At 41.8% G+C, this 16,298-nt stretch overlaps 2 protein-coding genes across 2 annotated transcripts in view; both read right to left on the bottom strand.

Annotated features, from left to right (window-relative positions):
* Positions 1-2,584: 2,584 nt before the first annotated feature.
* Positions 2,585-7,274, bottom strand: nfu1 (NFU1 iron-sulfur cluster scaffold homolog (S. cerevisiae)). Its single transcript, XM_064937329.1, has 8 exons — positions 7,169-7,274; positions 6,472-6,572; positions 6,225-6,360; positions 6,017-6,083; positions 5,801-5,918; positions 3,485-3,548; positions 3,189-3,363; positions 2,585-3,085 (listed from the first exon to the last, which is right to left on the bottom strand). Exons 1-8 carry the CDS (start codon positions 7,225-7,227, stop codon positions 3,050-3,052), a joined length of 756 nt encoding a protein of 251 aa, XP_064793401.1. The 5' UTR covers positions 7,228-7,274; the 3' UTR covers positions 2,585-3,049.
* Positions 7,275-8,739: 1,465 nt separating this feature from the next.
* Positions 8,740-16,298, bottom strand: part of LOC135514110 (AP2-associated protein kinase 1-like) — a 58,332-nt gene continuing 50,773 nt past the window's right edge. Inside the window, 1 exon segment of the mRNA XM_064937327.1 lies at positions 8,740-11,605. Within this exon segment, the coding sequence (XP_064793399.1) occupies positions 10,776-11,605 (830 nt within the window). The 3' untranslated portion in view covers positions 8,740-10,775.

Genomic DNA, 16,298 nt, shown 5'->3' with positions numbered 1-16,298 from the left:
GCCTGTCAGTTGAATTCTATAGACAGTTTTGGGAGTTACTGGAATACCCTATTTTTTGTTTCAAGATTGCATTGAAAATGGTGAAATGGTCTCCACCATGAAACAGGGCCTTATTTCACTGATTCCGAAGCCTGATAGAGTCCCTTCTCTTATCGACAATTGGAGACCAATTACTTTTTCAATACTGATTACAAATTGATTGCTCTGGTTTATGCCAAAATATTAAAGAAGAATAGATACCATTTTAAAAGAGACTCAAACAGGCTTTTGAAGGGCCATCACATAAGTTTCAACATTCGTTTAGCCTTGGACCTTTTCGATTATTCAGATGCAATTGACTCAGATGCTGTTATTTTTATTTTTAGACTTCTGTAAAGCCTTCGACTCAATTGAACATTCATTTCTCTTTTGGTCTCAAATGGTTTGGTTTCGGTGAACATTTTATCAAAGTCATTTGCATGTTTAACAGATATAAATAGTTCTGTGATACTTAACCTTAATACATCCAAAAGATTCAGTATTAACAGAGGTGTCCGACAGGGATGCCCAATTTTGTCATTTTGGTAGTGGAACTTCTACCTATAGATATTCTGAATAATGCAAATCTGCATTAAATTTTTTTTAACAGAAATATGAAAATATCCCAACTGGCTCATGATACTACTCTTTAAAAAAAAAGACAAAGACCAGGTCAGGCATGTCCTTAATGCTATCACTGCATTCACTATTGCGTCTGGATTAAAACTGAATATTTCTAAATGTGAAATCTTATGTTTATATGACTGATAAAGAAATATAAAATATTCCTGTAAAGGACTGTTAAATATTTAGGAATACATAAAAATACTTAGACAACATATGGACTTCTCTCCGAAAATTAAGAAAACTAAGATCTGAAGGTCTGGAAGTGTTAGATTTTGTTGACAAATAACACTTTCAAGATCAATTGGTTGAAAATATGTTTGGTCAATACAGAATCAATTTGCAATTGCATTCCAAACAATGTGTTTAATTATTTTGGAGGTCTTAAATTTATGAAATTTATGTAATTATATTCTTGGAAGATTACCTGCTAAATTGGCTAGGTTTCACCAACAAGCTTTAATGTCCTGAAATATGTTTCCTGCACAACCTTTCCCCAGATAAAGCTCTTTTGTGGAATAATTCAGACATAACTGTAAGGAATAAGTCATTGTTCTAGCCTAACTGGTATGAGAGGAATTTTAATGATGTTTTCAACAATAGGGCTAATATTCTTTCATATATAAACAATTTATAACATTGAATAAGTATCTAATACCTTTCAGCAAGTTTATTTATGTGATCAAAGCCATTCCCAGTGGTCAAACTACACTTATGAAAACTCATTTTAGCTTTGGTTATGATCACAGAGCTTATCCAGAACTCAGCTTGGGAGGTATGGGCTTACTTGTGATTCTCTGTTCTGATGAAACCAAGGTTGAAATCTTTGGCCTGAATGCCAAGCGTCACATCTGGAGGAAACCTGGCACCATCCCTACAGTGAAGCACGGTGGTGACAGCATCATGCTGTGGTGATGTTTTTCAGTGGCAGGGACTGGGAAACTAGTCAGGATCGAGGGAAAGATGGAGCAAAGTACAGTAGGGTAGTAGGATTGGAATCGCCGTTATAATCATTGGCCAGTATGGAAAATTTAAAAAAAAGTCTAAATCCCTATCTCCACCCATGGCTAATTTATGAAAGGGACTATTTTAGCTAGCTAGCTACCCACAGGAGGATGACAACAAGATGCAACAATTCAAGATTTTTCTTTTTTGATGAGACAGGACCATTCACAGCGGAGCGCACTCAGTTTAGCTCAACACAAATTACCTATTTTTAATTGAGGCCAAATGCTCGCTGGCTTCCCTTGCATTCAATGCTACAGCGGCAACAATGTCATTCTCTTTTTGACCAGACAGCATCAGATAGATGAGCTACACATACGGAGAAAGAGGGACGCTGTTTCGCTTGCATGCTTTCTCTGGTGAGATACAGTCAGCCTTTTGTGAATTGAATGAAATTCATGAGAAACAGAGACAAAAGACAGAAAAATATGTTTTTTTCTTGGTCAATTATTTGGGGAAGCCCTTGGCATCCATGGATACACGCCACTGATAATTCTTTAAAGTATGCCGATTAAGATTAGCAGAGTAAGGTGTTTACATGACTATTTCCATAACCTGCCTACTGCCATAATCAGTTTAATATGAAATTATTAATGTGCATGTAAACATACTCAGAGAATGACCGATCCATAATTACATTATGTGAATTTGGTTGGATCACCCAAAAAGTTACTTTATAGATAGTTGACTGCACAGAGATGAGGGTTTGTGGATGATAAAAAAAAAGACAAATGTATAAATTATGTCTTTAATCACTTATTTAAATGTACGATAATAGTAATAGACTTAGAAAGCAATGCAAACTCAAGCTTTCCTCCAGACCATAATGGCAAAAGAAGTATCCTCTATCCGTGCAACATGTGCACCTTCTCCCGTCAGATTGACAAAGGATTTGGTAGCCAATATTCAGGGCATTCTATAAAATAACTGCATACACTTAATTCAATGTACTTTATTTTATTTACATTATACAGTCTGCGCATTTGTGTTGTATACAGATGGAGTTGTTTTTTTAATAACCAATACTTACTGAGTTATATGGTGTGGTAATGAGATACTGCAATAAATACATTGTCAGACAAAAGTTTGTGGACCCAATCAGCCTGGAATCCTTCCAACAAAAAAAAAAACAGGACAAGGACACCTACTTCAGACAAGGCGGGGTCCTCTCTTACACACCGAGTCCCATAGCCAGAAAGGTTGACAGCTGACAATCTCTGGGAACTTATGAAGTCCAATGACAAATCTCTCAAAATAACAGCGAAGTTATTACTTCGTCACTGCTGTGCTTTAGACAAGCCTCTACAATGCGGATTAATCAGCTATACTGGAGTCAGGAGTGGCTGCAGGAGGGGAGAGGGTAAGAGGAATGTCTATAGGGTCTGAGTAGTTTCCATTGGACTCAGCCTTGGGCAACCTCCTCTTGCTCATCCTTCACCTGGAAAAGTACATGACACTTTAGGTTCGTCTTGTGAAATCGAGAACTAGACCTACAGGCAACCACCTACAATTCTGCTCGTTCTTTTGTACAGGGTACAAACCTGCTCCACTCCTTCCACTTCAGGGACATAGAACTGCAACATATTCTGGATGCCACTCTTCAGAGTGACCATGGAGCTGGGGCAACTGGTGCAGGAGCCCTGCAGCTTCAACTTTACAATGCCATCCTCAAAGCCACAATACAGGACATCTCCACCATCCTCCTGCACTGTTGGCCTGGGGGAAGCCACATGAGTTAAGAATTTAATACATACAGATACTGCATTGAGCAGAGACACTTCTGATAACAGGGAGGGAGATATCAGCTAAAGGCTATGTATAACTACAGTAATGATACCTGATTCGGGTGTCCAGAAGCTCTTTGATCATAGCAATCACCTCATCATCATCCTCTGATGGTGCTGTAAAGACAAAAGGAACAGTTCATGCAAAAATATGCTTACATTACTTAACATTTAACACAGGAAATAAATGCAACCATCTTTAATATAATAGGTAGCCCTTTCCATTCACAGCCCGTAATTTGTATACGGGTTGAAAATGGTAGATTGATATGCCACTCATTTCGACGTCAAACCCACCAAAGAGCTCTATTTTCATGTCATCCAACAAATGTAAATGCCTGGAGTTTGCTAAACTGCACTTATATTGGAACTAGTGCTTTGGTCAGATGACATGAAAATAGAGCTCTTTGGCCACGCACAACAGTGGTGGGTTAGGCATCAAAATAATAATGCAGGAGCAGAAAATAACCCCACAACTACTGTAAAATATGGTGGTGGATCTTATGTTATGGGGCTATTTTGCGTCCACTGGTCCTGGATCTCGTTAAGGTCAACGGCATCGTGAACTTTACCCAGCGGCCACCTTTGCCAGGAGGTGGAAACTTGGATCTTCCAGCAAGACCAAGCAAACATCAAAATCCACAAAGAAATGGTTAATTGGCCCCTCCCCCAAAAAATCATCTTACAATGGCAATCTCCGGACTTTAAAACATGTGGTTTGCATCGAAGAGGGCAGTTCTAATGCACAGGATATCAAGAATCGAAGGATTCAGTGTGGAGGAATGGTCTAAAATCACTCCCTATGAGTTCTCCAATTCCTACATCTAAAAAAAGAAAAGGTTCAGTGCTGTTATTCTCGTTGGTGAGGTATGTTATAACTTTATGAAGAATGTCATGTTAACCCCCAAGCCAAAGGTGCCTAATCCTAATAATACATTTTCAGGACCATGAAGTGTGACTGCAAGCAAGTGCGGGAGAAACCGCTCAGAGTTCAGCGCCACTCTGAACTGCGCCGAGCCCCCCACCAAAGCTTTTCATGATCAATTTCAATACACTTGTGCTGGGCTACAGGTGCCATGCCAAACTTGTGTTTGTCCTGGCAGGAGCAGACCTGCAAGGGCAAAATAATGGCATTTTCATTTTTATTATTGGTCCACTTTCCCTAAAGTTAAAATTTGAAAAACAATAGGGCATAAAACCTGATTTATTTTAAACTGCAAGTAATACTTCGGGACTCCTGATTATACGCCACAAGTTGATGCCAAAACCCACGAGGGAAGGATTCCTCAAAGAAAATGACAAGAAAAATTGATACTGAGGATTATATTGGAAATGTGGAGTTGACCAGGAGAAACAATGAGGGAACTTGCACAATTGAAACAGTCAAAAACGACAAGGACGGCAACAAGGCTGTTGAACAGAATTGATCAGGTACTGGGAGAGGAAAACCCTGATGGGAGTATCTTGGAGGAATGTATGGAACAATTCATTGCAAAGGAACAAACGTCGAATGAGTTTGACTGGAACGCTGAAAATGAAACTCCCATGGATAGCTTGAACAAAGTCGTGAATACTGCAATGGGTTTTGCAGTATTCACTACTTTTTGACTGGTACTGTCATTTATAAAACCAGGCACATTTAACAGCTAGGCTATTGATTATACACCTAATTAAGTTGGGGTATCCTCTCTCCTCACTCTTCTTAGACAATTAAAGCAAGGGCTGTTTTCTCGTCTCCTAACTCCGCTGCTGCCTCACCGCATTTTTCTCAACACCAATATGCTGGTTAACACATAGCAACATGGTCTAGGAAAAAGTGCCAGTTCAACAGCGCACTGATGCGTTTCAGAACCACGGACAGTGACCACTATCCAAACACAAGAGACATTTTTTTATTAGTGTTGCACTATTGTTCTTATGTAATAACCATATACAATTTCAGTAGCACGTCTTAGAGCGATGGTCTGTGCCATTCCCACGGCCTCCACTATGGATTAGTCCACTCAGACAGGCGCGAATCAGACGGGTGTTTTTGATACTGCTCGACTAAATAAACCTGTTGACCAACAGCCTATCGACTAAATGGGGTTACCTTACCAAGACGATATTGAATGTTCCTGAGTTGCCTAATTATAGTTTACTTAAAACAGTCTTGAAATTCTATGGCAAGACTTAAACATTTCTGGCAATCAATGACTAACAACCAACCTGACAGCAGTTGAAGAATTTAAAAAAATAATGTGCAAATATTGTACAATCCAGGTTGGCAAAGCACTTAACTCACCCAAAAAGAATCACAGCTGTAAATCGCTGCCAAAGGTGATTGTAATATGTATTGAATCAGGTGTGTGAATAGTTATGTTCCATACCTGTATCTGCACGAGGGGTGTCCTCCTCATTGACAACAGGGAGTCCAGATGTGAAGAAGTCCATAATGGCAGCAAACACATCAGGTTTGATTAACTTCCATTCCAGATCTACATCTGTCTGAATAAGAAGCCAGAAACAGAGCAATTCTTATCATTTCTACCCATGATTCAGACATGACATTTTAAAATATACATGTAAATGACTGGTAATATTACCTTGGTTATAGTTATGAAGTCAGGACCCAAAAAGACACCCTTGACACCATCGATTCTAAATAGCTGCCTGAAGAAATAATATGTATTACAATGTTGCACAAGATAAGTTTGGGCTGTAACAAGATGTCTCAGACTGCTTGTTCTTTTAATTGTTTAAATGTTATTTTCAATATTGGTAGACATGGTTTCAGTAGCCTAAGTCATTAACCTTGCAAGGGGGGAGCAATAGGCTTCACGGGGTGCAGTAAAATCCATCGTTCCTTGTTCAAGGACCATGCGACCAGGCAGAAATTTCAAGCTGTTTGGGTTGGGAGTGTCCTGGGTCTGAATAAACATGGTCCTTGCTGGAAAGAGGGGCATAGTGTCAAAGTAATTTGAGCAATTGTGGTGCTTAAACACATTTTAGATAGCTCCCGAAGACATTTCTATACACCGTACAGGGTTTTCATGCCTACCAGATACAACTGAAAATGGTGGCAGTGACCATCTCCTGGTAACACCAATGTTGTGTGGAGTCCAATGCAGTCCAGCAAACTGATATGCACGCACAGCAAGCCTAAAGAAAAAACATTTTGATCAATTTAGAATAAGAATAGGGTAAATTGATCACCGCGATCAACCAGACCAAATAAAAACAGAACCAGTCACATCACGCTAGATTTGACAATATGATGTCACATGATGCAACACAGCACGCTGACAATTAACAATTTAATCAGTTGGAGACCTGGGCAGCAATTTATTTAAAAAAAAAATCCAGTATGAAAATATTCCTGTGATCAAACGCACCCGTATTAATTATGCAAGTAGGGATATTATTGTGCTTGCTGAGCTCTGTGGGGTTATGCATTTTTCACCAATGAGGCAAGCTGAGCAACTAGCTAGTTTGCTAGCTACAAATTAAAATGTTTTATTAAACCAGTTCAATCATATTGCAACTATAATAACTTTTTACTGGAGATTGAGCAACAATAATCACGTTACCTCGCTACTCCTAAACTGCGTCAGACCTTATCTTATGAAACAGAGCTAGCTAAAGGTTAGCCGCTAACTTATTAGTTGACGAACACGTAGTGAGAGGAAAAGATGAAAACATGCATTACTACAGCTTTAAATACATGCTCAGTCAGTGTTCAACAGAGCACAACTTACGGACTTGAAATTCTTGCAGAAATACCCAACAACCTCCCGACCTGCCTGTAAGTCGCCATGTTTGTGATGCTTATACGCAATTTCCTGTAAACTCCAAGGAAGAAACCGTCCTTGTATTATTTCCCTGGCACCGCATTTTGTGTAGGAACCAAAACATGGTTCCTGTATACACTGAACAAAAATAGAAATGCAACATGCAACAATTTCTAAGATTGTAATGATAGTTCACAAGGGAATCAGTCAATTGAAATAAATAAATGAAGCCTTAAATCTATGTATTTCACATGACTGAGAATACAGACATAAATCTGTTGGTCACAGATAGCTTAAAAAAAAGTTAGGGGCTTGGATCAGAAAACCAGTCAGTATCCGGTGTGACCACCATTTGCCTCATGCAGCGCGACAGCTCCTTCGCGTAGTTGATCAGGCTGTTGAACGTAGCATGTGGAATGTTGTCCCACTCCTCTTCAATGGCTGTGCGAAGTTGCTGGATATTGTCCGGAACTGGAACACGCTGTCGTACACTGATTCAGAGTATCCAAAACATGCTCAATGGGTGACATTTCTGAGTATACAGGGCATGGAAGAACTGGGACACTTTCAGCTTCCAGGAATTGTGTACAGATCCTTGAGACAAGGGGCCGTGCATTATCATGCTGAAACATGAGGTGATGGCAGATGAATGGCACAACAATGGGCCTCAGGATCTCGTCACGGTATCTCTGTGCATTCAAATTGCCATCAGTAAAATGCAATTGTGATCGTTGTCCGAAGCTTATGCCTGCCAAAAGCATGACCCCACCACCACTGGACACTATTCACAACGTTGACGTCAGTTGAAACCGGGATTCCTCCGTGAAGAGTACACTTCTCCAGAGTGCCAATGGCCATCGAAGGTGAGCATTTTCCCACTGAAGTTGGTTACGACGCCAAACTGCAGTCAGGTCAAGACCCTGGTGCGGATGACGAGCTTCCCTGAGACAATTTCAACACATTCTTCTGTTGTGCAAACCCACAGTTTCATAAGCTGTCCGGGTGGCTGATCTGAGATGATCCTGCAGGTGTAGAATCCAGATGTGGAGATCCTGGGCTGGGCCAAATTTTCTAAAACAACGTTGGGGGCGGCTTATGGTAGATACATTAACATTAAATTCTCTAGCAACAGCTCTGGTGGACATTCCTGCAGTTCGCATACTTGAAACATCTGTGGCATTGTGTTGTGACAAAACTGCACATTTTAATGGCCTTTTATTGTCCCCAGCTCAAGGTGCAACTGTGTAATGATCATGCTGTTTAATCAGCTTCTTGATAATCCAGCCACCTGACAGGTGTGGCATATCTTGGCAAATGATTTTTTTTCCCCACAATTTGAGCAAAGTAAGTGTGTATGGAAGATTTCTGGGATCTTTAATGTCAGCTCATCAAACATGGGACCAACACTTTACATGTTGCATTTATTTTAGTTCAGTGTAATACATACCTATAACCACAAGGTAGAGAACGTTCATCTTATAACACACTGCATATGGGTGCGTCTCATGATACACAAATGCAACAAATTACAACTGAGATTTACTTGTTTTGCATACATTTATTTATCTTCATCTTTACGCAAGGACATACAAGATATGGTGTTGAATGGCAAGCTTTGCATGACTCAAGTATTTTGATATGGGTGCCTTTAGGGTTCAGCAGGTGAAGCTTGCTGTTGAATCAGCCACCACACTTTACTACACAACATATTACAGTCAGACAAATCAAACAAAAATGCTGCTTTTAAGTTTTCCAGGAAAGGACCCACACAAAAACAATTTCAACAACTTCAGAAAGCTGTGTCACCTCAACACATGTAATTGTAGAGTACATTATCATTGCTGCTGATGGTGTTCAGTCTTCATTTGCACGGCAGATGAATTAACATGTTATACAAAGAGTAATCACGAATGACAAAAAGCAAATCAGAATAATTTCTCATTTTAAGACGGGGATTCTTACTTTGGATCAAGTAGCTGAGAAAGTCTATTGGTCCACACCATCTCTAAGTCATGTAATGGATCGCAAACATTGAAAAGTGCTTCAAGACTACAATAGTCAGCAGAATACCATATCAGCATTTCATATGGCTATAAAAAAGGAATGCAAAATCTGGTGTAGAAGTGCGAAAGCTTATGGGTTTATGAAGAAACCATGTGTTGACCCTTTACTTGGAATTGTGTCTTTTGCGCATGTGTAGGGAAGTGTGTGTCTGACTTGCCACAGGTGAAAGTTGTGTGTTTTGCTTGAGGTGCTTCACAAGGATTTTAGTTATTCTGATATGTTCTGACAGGGGGTGCTGATTTGTAAAGGTTGAATTGGTTGCTGATTGTAAAGGTTTCCAAATCTTATTGAATCGAGTGCAGGTAGAATGTAGGCTTGCTATTTAAGAAAATGATTGAATGAGCAGGTGTGGAATGTGAGTGCATAGAGTTACATAGCATTAACAATAGATGCTGACGGAGTGTAGTGGAGGTGCTGACTGGGACTTTGCCGACAGTGCTGGTCGTGAGATTTGAGGACTTCTATAAGGTGTCTCTGCTACAACATTAACAACCTCAGTTCAAAATGAAAGTCAACTAACACCAAATTACATACAGCAGAGGCACCCACAAGTGATGACAGGTTTAAGGTGAAACTCTGACCTTTGGCCTCAATAAGGTATGCTCTGTACTATATGCCCTGCATGTACAGTAAGTGACAGATGCCTTAGGCTGACTTTAGCAGCACTGAGTCAGGTGACCATAAACACAAGTGAAAAGAAGGATTGGATCAAAATAAAGGCTCAAATGTCAACTCATAATGCATTGTAGTTTGACATGTGCAACATAATCCAGCATCGGATTAATATTATAAATGATAAAAATATGACAGCACCACCAGATGTACATTAACCTACCTCGTATAAAGTATACACCACGAAATGGGCTAAAATGGTCATCAGATAACTTCCAAAACAACAATCTTGGGCCCCTCCCTTCTTGGACCTTTTTTGGGCCCCTGTGAGAGAATAACCCCTGGATGAGTAGTGACATCATCACTCAGAGATCAGGGCTGTCATGGGAATACTTATTGGACCTTACAGAGCAATGGATAATGAACTGAGTGAAGGAGCAGAGGGTTACATTTCATTAAGCGGTTAACCCTAGAACGGGGGATGTGTGTGTCTGTGTCCTGCATGATTCTAAACCTCCAACACAGGCCCCTGTCAAGAAGCTCTCTAAATTGAGCAATGTTTTCGCTCAAATGGAAAAGCTGAGGACAAACTGAGGTAGGCAGAAAAACAACTGCCATATCCTCTGTGCATACCAAAGGATATGACAGCTACCAGCACAGGGATAACTGAGACTGACTGGAACCTCTATTCTAATGCAGCAAAAAAGTGCAATGATGACCGTGCGCAATTTCAAGACCTTTCAGAGTTGGTAAAGGATAAGATCTTAAGAGTTCTATGCCACCCTACAGCCCAGCCCCGGTGCTGGTGACAGCATGCAGTGTGTATGCTTTAGTGTAGTGTGCACAGGTGTGGCCTCCAATGCTGGCTCCCCTGCTTTGTAGGGAAGGATGGGAGCTTTCAGGGCTTCTCTTGCGGGGCCTTGAGGTGAAAGGGTGCAGAGACAAAGGGGTCTACTGCACTCACCTCTGAAGTCCAGGAGTGTAAGGGTCCCACGGGTACTGAGCTCCCAGCAGTCTGCCTGCTCATGCTGGACAACACCCTCTGAGCTGTCACAGGCTGCTGAGGCAATGGGCCTTGAAAGTGTCGGGAGTACTTGGCCAGGGCCTGTGGGCGGAAAGGCTGCGGGGCCACTTGGCTCAAGAGGGCTGTTTCAGAGGCCACAGGGTAATGCACAGCTGAGTGAGGGTGGAGGGTCTTGGGCTTCACAAAGGGGGCCTGCAGGAAGACATCTGGATGTTGTTGAGTCACAACAAGGGGACGTGGGAACGGGGCATTTGCGAACACGTCGCCTGCCTCTTCCTGTCCAACCTTGAAGGGGGCTTTGGAGAAGACATCACGGACACCCTCACTCCCCCTGGCTTTCTGGGGCATCTGTTGGGAATTATTCTGGCATGGGACATGTGGGCCCGGGGTAGGTTGGTGGGAGGGAGTGGAGAGTTGTGGGTGTGATAGGCGTGGCTGGGAGGGTGGGAGGTGTAATTCAGACCGGTGCTGCTCCTCTTCATCTGAATCCAGCAGCAAAGGTCTGGAACCACTGCAGTCATGGCCCACCTCATCACTCTCACTGGCCCTCCTGCATTGCTCCTCCTTTCTCTTGTCTTCCTCCTCAAATTCCTCATCGCTGGAGTGGACACAGCCCTGGTCTGCTCTGTGGCCTTCTTCAGGCAGCTCAATCTCTGACCTCCCCTTGTCTAGCACAGCGTGGCTTTTACTCTCCCCTTTCAGCTCTGCAGAGGGGAGAAGACAAAGTGAAGGATGAGACTTAAAGGACAATTCTGCCACTTCTCAACCTCATCCATTGTCTCCAGCACCATACCAGTGTCTACATTATGGGGAAACGGCACATTTCTATGATCTGTGACATCACAGGGCAGGATAAAAAGTAGAGAAACCTGTCATTTTCTAAGTCAGGAGAGTTTTTTCTGACTTCCCACATCACCACAAATCAGGTAGAACTTTTAAACAAGATATTTGTTTTCTACAAAATATAGAAATGTGCCATCTCCACATATGTAGACAATAGTATAGTGCTGGAGATAATGACAATGATGTTAGTGGTGGAGTTGCCCTTTAAGATGTGTACACTGAGACAAGATGACTGGTGGTTAAGACTCCAACTTAGTTTACATTGAAAACCCTCTCTCAGCTTTGAACCACAGTCTGTGGTCCTTTGGTCTAACAGAGCATCAATAGGCCACTCCCAAAGATGACACGTACAACAGTTCTACTACAAACAAGTAAACACCATGGAAACAGCACAATGGTCCAACAGCAGCAAGCCAGCACAGCACGACTCCAAAAACACAACATGATCTACTCTGTACAACACAATGAACACAACGCGACAGACGACTATTCAGCGCTATCACTACAACAAAAAAATACATTGTTTCCACTTGTTTTTCAGGAGATCTCCAACATCCTCTAAGCAGACACAACCCCTCACCAAAACAATTCCACGCACCACTACAAAGAGTAATACTGGAAGATTTAGGTTCTTTATTGGTAAGTTATATAAAGATATAGGGACTTGATAAGGAGCAAATGGACCCGTGGAAACAAGGTAGAGTGAGAGGACTCACTGGAGTGCCAGCAGAGAATGAGATTGACAGGAGCAGACAGACAGAGAGCGACAGAAACAGGGGCAGTCTTACCTTGGTAGTGCAGGTAGCAGGAGTTAGCCGGCAGCTCCAGGGGGAGAGGGTTAGTGGCAGCCATTTAGGGCACAGTTCAGAGTCAGCCAGAGGGCAAAGAGTTGGGCAGGGTGTGAGTAAGAGAAGAGGTGGAACTGTAGCTCTAAGATACTCAACCTTCCAGTGGTTTGAAAGGCAAGAAGTTAGGTGTGTGAGAGTACTCAAACCAAATGTAAGATTGCAGTGTGTTATGTGCTCAGTCTAGCACCAAGGCATAATAGGATGAGTGAGCATTTCCATACTGTACTGAGATAGTGTTTATGATAGGGCGAAAGGAGGAAAAAAGGCTTCCGAAAGCTATTAATGCATTCATAAACTGGCAAACTGACAGCAGATTGTGTTTTCTGTCTGAAGTGTGAGCCTTGACATTTTTAGGGAAGTGAATTATGTGGGTGTGTGACTAAGCAAAAGACTGATGTGTTATCTACCTATACTTGCTCTTTCAATTATCTCATAACACCACCATATATTGAACTTCATTTCCTACTGATGAATTGAGAAATACACCAAGGAGACTAGAGTTACATTCAGATGTTTATTTAATGTCCCTTTCTTTTTGAATATTTTTCTCATTTCATAAAAATATAAGGTATACGCTAGATAATAGCTCTGTGCTTTCACATATGGACAACTGCTGTTTGCGCAGTTCAACAGTGTTCATATATTTGCCCCAGCAAACACACTAGGGACATCAGTTTCACAGCAACACAAGTCAAATTCTACTGGCAAGGCTAGACCTCTACTGAATACAGCACTGTGACGTCTAAGGATAATAATATGAGCACTACTGTAGACTTGCATAGGTCAGCCACACCTAAACCTGCAAAAAAACTGTACAACAAGTAGATCGGAGAAAAACAAAATAAGAGTAGTTTTACTGATTCTCCAGACACTCTTCAAAAGCCACAGCCCAATTTCTACTTACTGAACAATATATGGTTTGGAGAGGGGTAAAACACATTTTTACTTCAAAGTTTAAAAAAAAACGAAGAAATTAACTTCAACTTAAAGTATGCGATACTAGCAGTAACACCTCAAATGGAAATGTATATTTTTGCTTTGTCTATTTTCCAAGTATGGAAACAATACTTTTTGAAATTGAATAAATGCATTTTGTGGAGTTGAGAGTTCTTAGATGGGTTTCATTTCAGTTTAGTTTCTGAAACATTGTATCATCTAATTTGAATATTCCTCAGGTAAATCAAGTGTGGGTACAAGGTAGTAAATTATATCACCTGATTATGCTGGCTGGGAGGATGATGAAGATGTGTCAAGAGTAAGACACATTTTGGTTCTGTTTCCAACAAATGAGACTGCATTGGAACGTGTAAGTAGGTAGGCGATATAGCTTAGCTTGTTTGATGCATTTAGGGGTTAACAGTAAAGGAGGAGGAAAGGACAGAGATATCAGGAAGACCCTTCCGTCATAAGCCCCGTTTTCAGATGGAGGGGTTAAATAAACTACAGCTCAGAGGAAGAAAATCAAACCAGGAAAAACTATGGGAAAACCAAGGATGAAGGTTTAAGATAATACCCCAATAAGGCAGGTCACAAGCACAGAGCTGTTCTCAGAACACCACCACATTAAGATCGCTAAAACCATGGGGCTAGAGAGTGGCTTCCCTATGCTGAAATAGTCTCCCACAAGATAGACAAAAATACTTTGGACAAATAGGAGGGACACAATATCTTTGCACTCTTAAATACAGCCCCATAAAGAATACACAGAAATAAACTTTTTTCATTTATCTATAATATGTACTTATGAATTGTATATATTTCATATTGATACTCACTTCATACATTAATTAATTCTATAGCACTGTCACATTTATTCATATTATGATAGGTCTTTAAATATGAAGCACTTTAAAATGTATACTGATAAAAAATATAAACGCAACATGTAAAGTGTTGGTCCCATGTTTCATGAGCTGAAATAAAATATCCCCAAATGTTCAATGTCCACAAAAAGGGTATTACTTTTGTACACAAATTTGTTTTACATCCCTGTTCGTAAACCTTTTTCCTTTGCCAAGACAATTCATCCACCTGACAGGTGAGGCATATCAAGAAGCTCTATACCTGCAGAGTATTTCTGTCTGGAATAAAGCCCTTTTGTGGGGGAAACTCATTCTGATTGGCTTGGCCTGGCTCCCCAGTGGGTGCACCCCTACCCAGTCATGTGAAGTCCATAGAGTAGGGCCTAATGGATTTATTAAAATTGACCGATTTCCTTATATGAACTGTAAATCGTTGAAATTGTTGCATGTTGCACTTCTATTCTTGTTCAGTATACTTTACCTACTTCTTTACAATGGGAGAACGAGGAAATAGTGGTTCTATATACATATGAGTTGGTTATGGATATTTGTCCAGATCATTACACTATATACAAGCAACATCAAGGTGTGTGTTTGTGTAGTATGGATGAGTAGATTGGGAAGAAGGGAGATTAATGATGAGGATGAAATGTGCAACAGAGACACATGGAACAAAAAGAAACTGTGATTGGCTGTAGGACAACACCAGCACAACACAAGCAGACAAAACCCAAGCTCAGCTGACCTTACTTCTCACTCTCCTGGCTCACTGGTAAAGATCAGCTGATCCGACCCTACTTCTCACTCTCCTGGCTCACTGGTAAAGATCAGCTGATCCGACCCTACTTCTCACTCTCCTGGCTCACTGGTAAAGATCAGCTGACCCGACCCTACTTCTCACTCTCCTGGCTCACTGGTAAAGATCAGCGGACCCTACTTCTCACTCTGCTGGCTCACTGGTAAAGATCAGCAGACCCTACTTCTCACACTGCTGGCTCACTGGTAAAGATCAGCTGACCCAACCCTACTTCTCACTCTGCTGGCTCACTGGTAAAGATCAGCTGACCCGACCCTACTTCTCACTCTCCTGGCTCACTGGTAAAGATCAGCGGACCCGACCCTACTTCTCACTCTGCTGGCTCACTGGTAAAGATCAGCAGACCCTACTTCTCACACTGCTGGCTCACTGGTAAAGATCAGCTGACCCAACCCTACTTCTCACTCTGCTGGCTCACTGGTAAAGATCAGCTGACCCGACCCTACTTCTCACTCTCCTGGCTCACTGGTAAAGATCAGCGGACCCGACCCTACTTCTCACTCTGCTGGCTCACTGGTAAAGATCAGCAGACCCTACTTCTCACTCTCCTGGCTCACTGGTAAAGATCAGCAGACCCTACTTCTCACTCTGCTGGCTCACTGGTAAAGATCAGCAGACCCTACTTCTCACTCTGCTGGCTCACTGGTAAAGATCAGCTGACCCTACTTCTCACTCTGCTGGCTCACTGGTAAAGATCAGCTGACCCTACTTCTCACTCTGCTGGCTCACTGGTAAAGATCAGCTGACCCTACTTCTCACTCTGCTGGCTCACTGGTAAAGATCAGCGGACCCTACTTCTCACTCTGCTGGCTCACTGGTAAAGATCAGCGGACCCTACTTCTCACTCTCCTGGCTCACTGGTAAAGATCAGCGGACCCTACTTCTCACTCTGCTGGCTCACTGGTAAAGATCAGCGGACCCTACTTCTCACTCTCCTGGCTCACTGGTAAAGATCAGCGGACCCTACTTCTCACTCTGCTGGCTCACTGGTAAAGATCAGCGGACCCTACTTCTCACTCTGCTGGCTCACTGGTAAAGATCAGCTGACCTTACTTCCACACTCTCCTGGCTCACTGGTAAAGATCAG

The sequence above is a fragment of the Oncorhynchus masou genome, chromosome 25, assembly GCF_036934945.1.
Source record: "Oncorhynchus masou masou isolate Uvic2021 chromosome 25, UVic_Omas_1.1, whole genome shotgun sequence".
Lineage (NCBI taxonomy): Eukaryota > Metazoa > Chordata > Actinopteri > Salmoniformes > Salmonidae > Oncorhynchus > Oncorhynchus masou.
Note: the sequence above shows the minus strand (reverse complement) of the source record. Positions and strands in the feature narration are given on the sequence as shown.

Excerpts from the sequence above, each read along its gene's own strand:
- nfu1 (XM_064937329.1), bottom strand. The coding sequence starts at position 7,227 with ATGGCGACTTACAGGCAGGTCGGGAGGTTGTTGGGTATTTCTGCAAGA. Across the intron at positions 6,084-6,224 it reads TATTGCTCCCCCCTTGCAAG|GCAGCTATTTAGAATCGATG; the intron begins GTTAATGACTTA and ends TTATTTCTTCAG. Across the intron at positions 5,919-6,016 it reads ACTTCATAACTATAACCAAG|ACAGATGTAGATCTGGAATG; the intron begins GTAATATTACCA and ends CTTCTTATTCAG.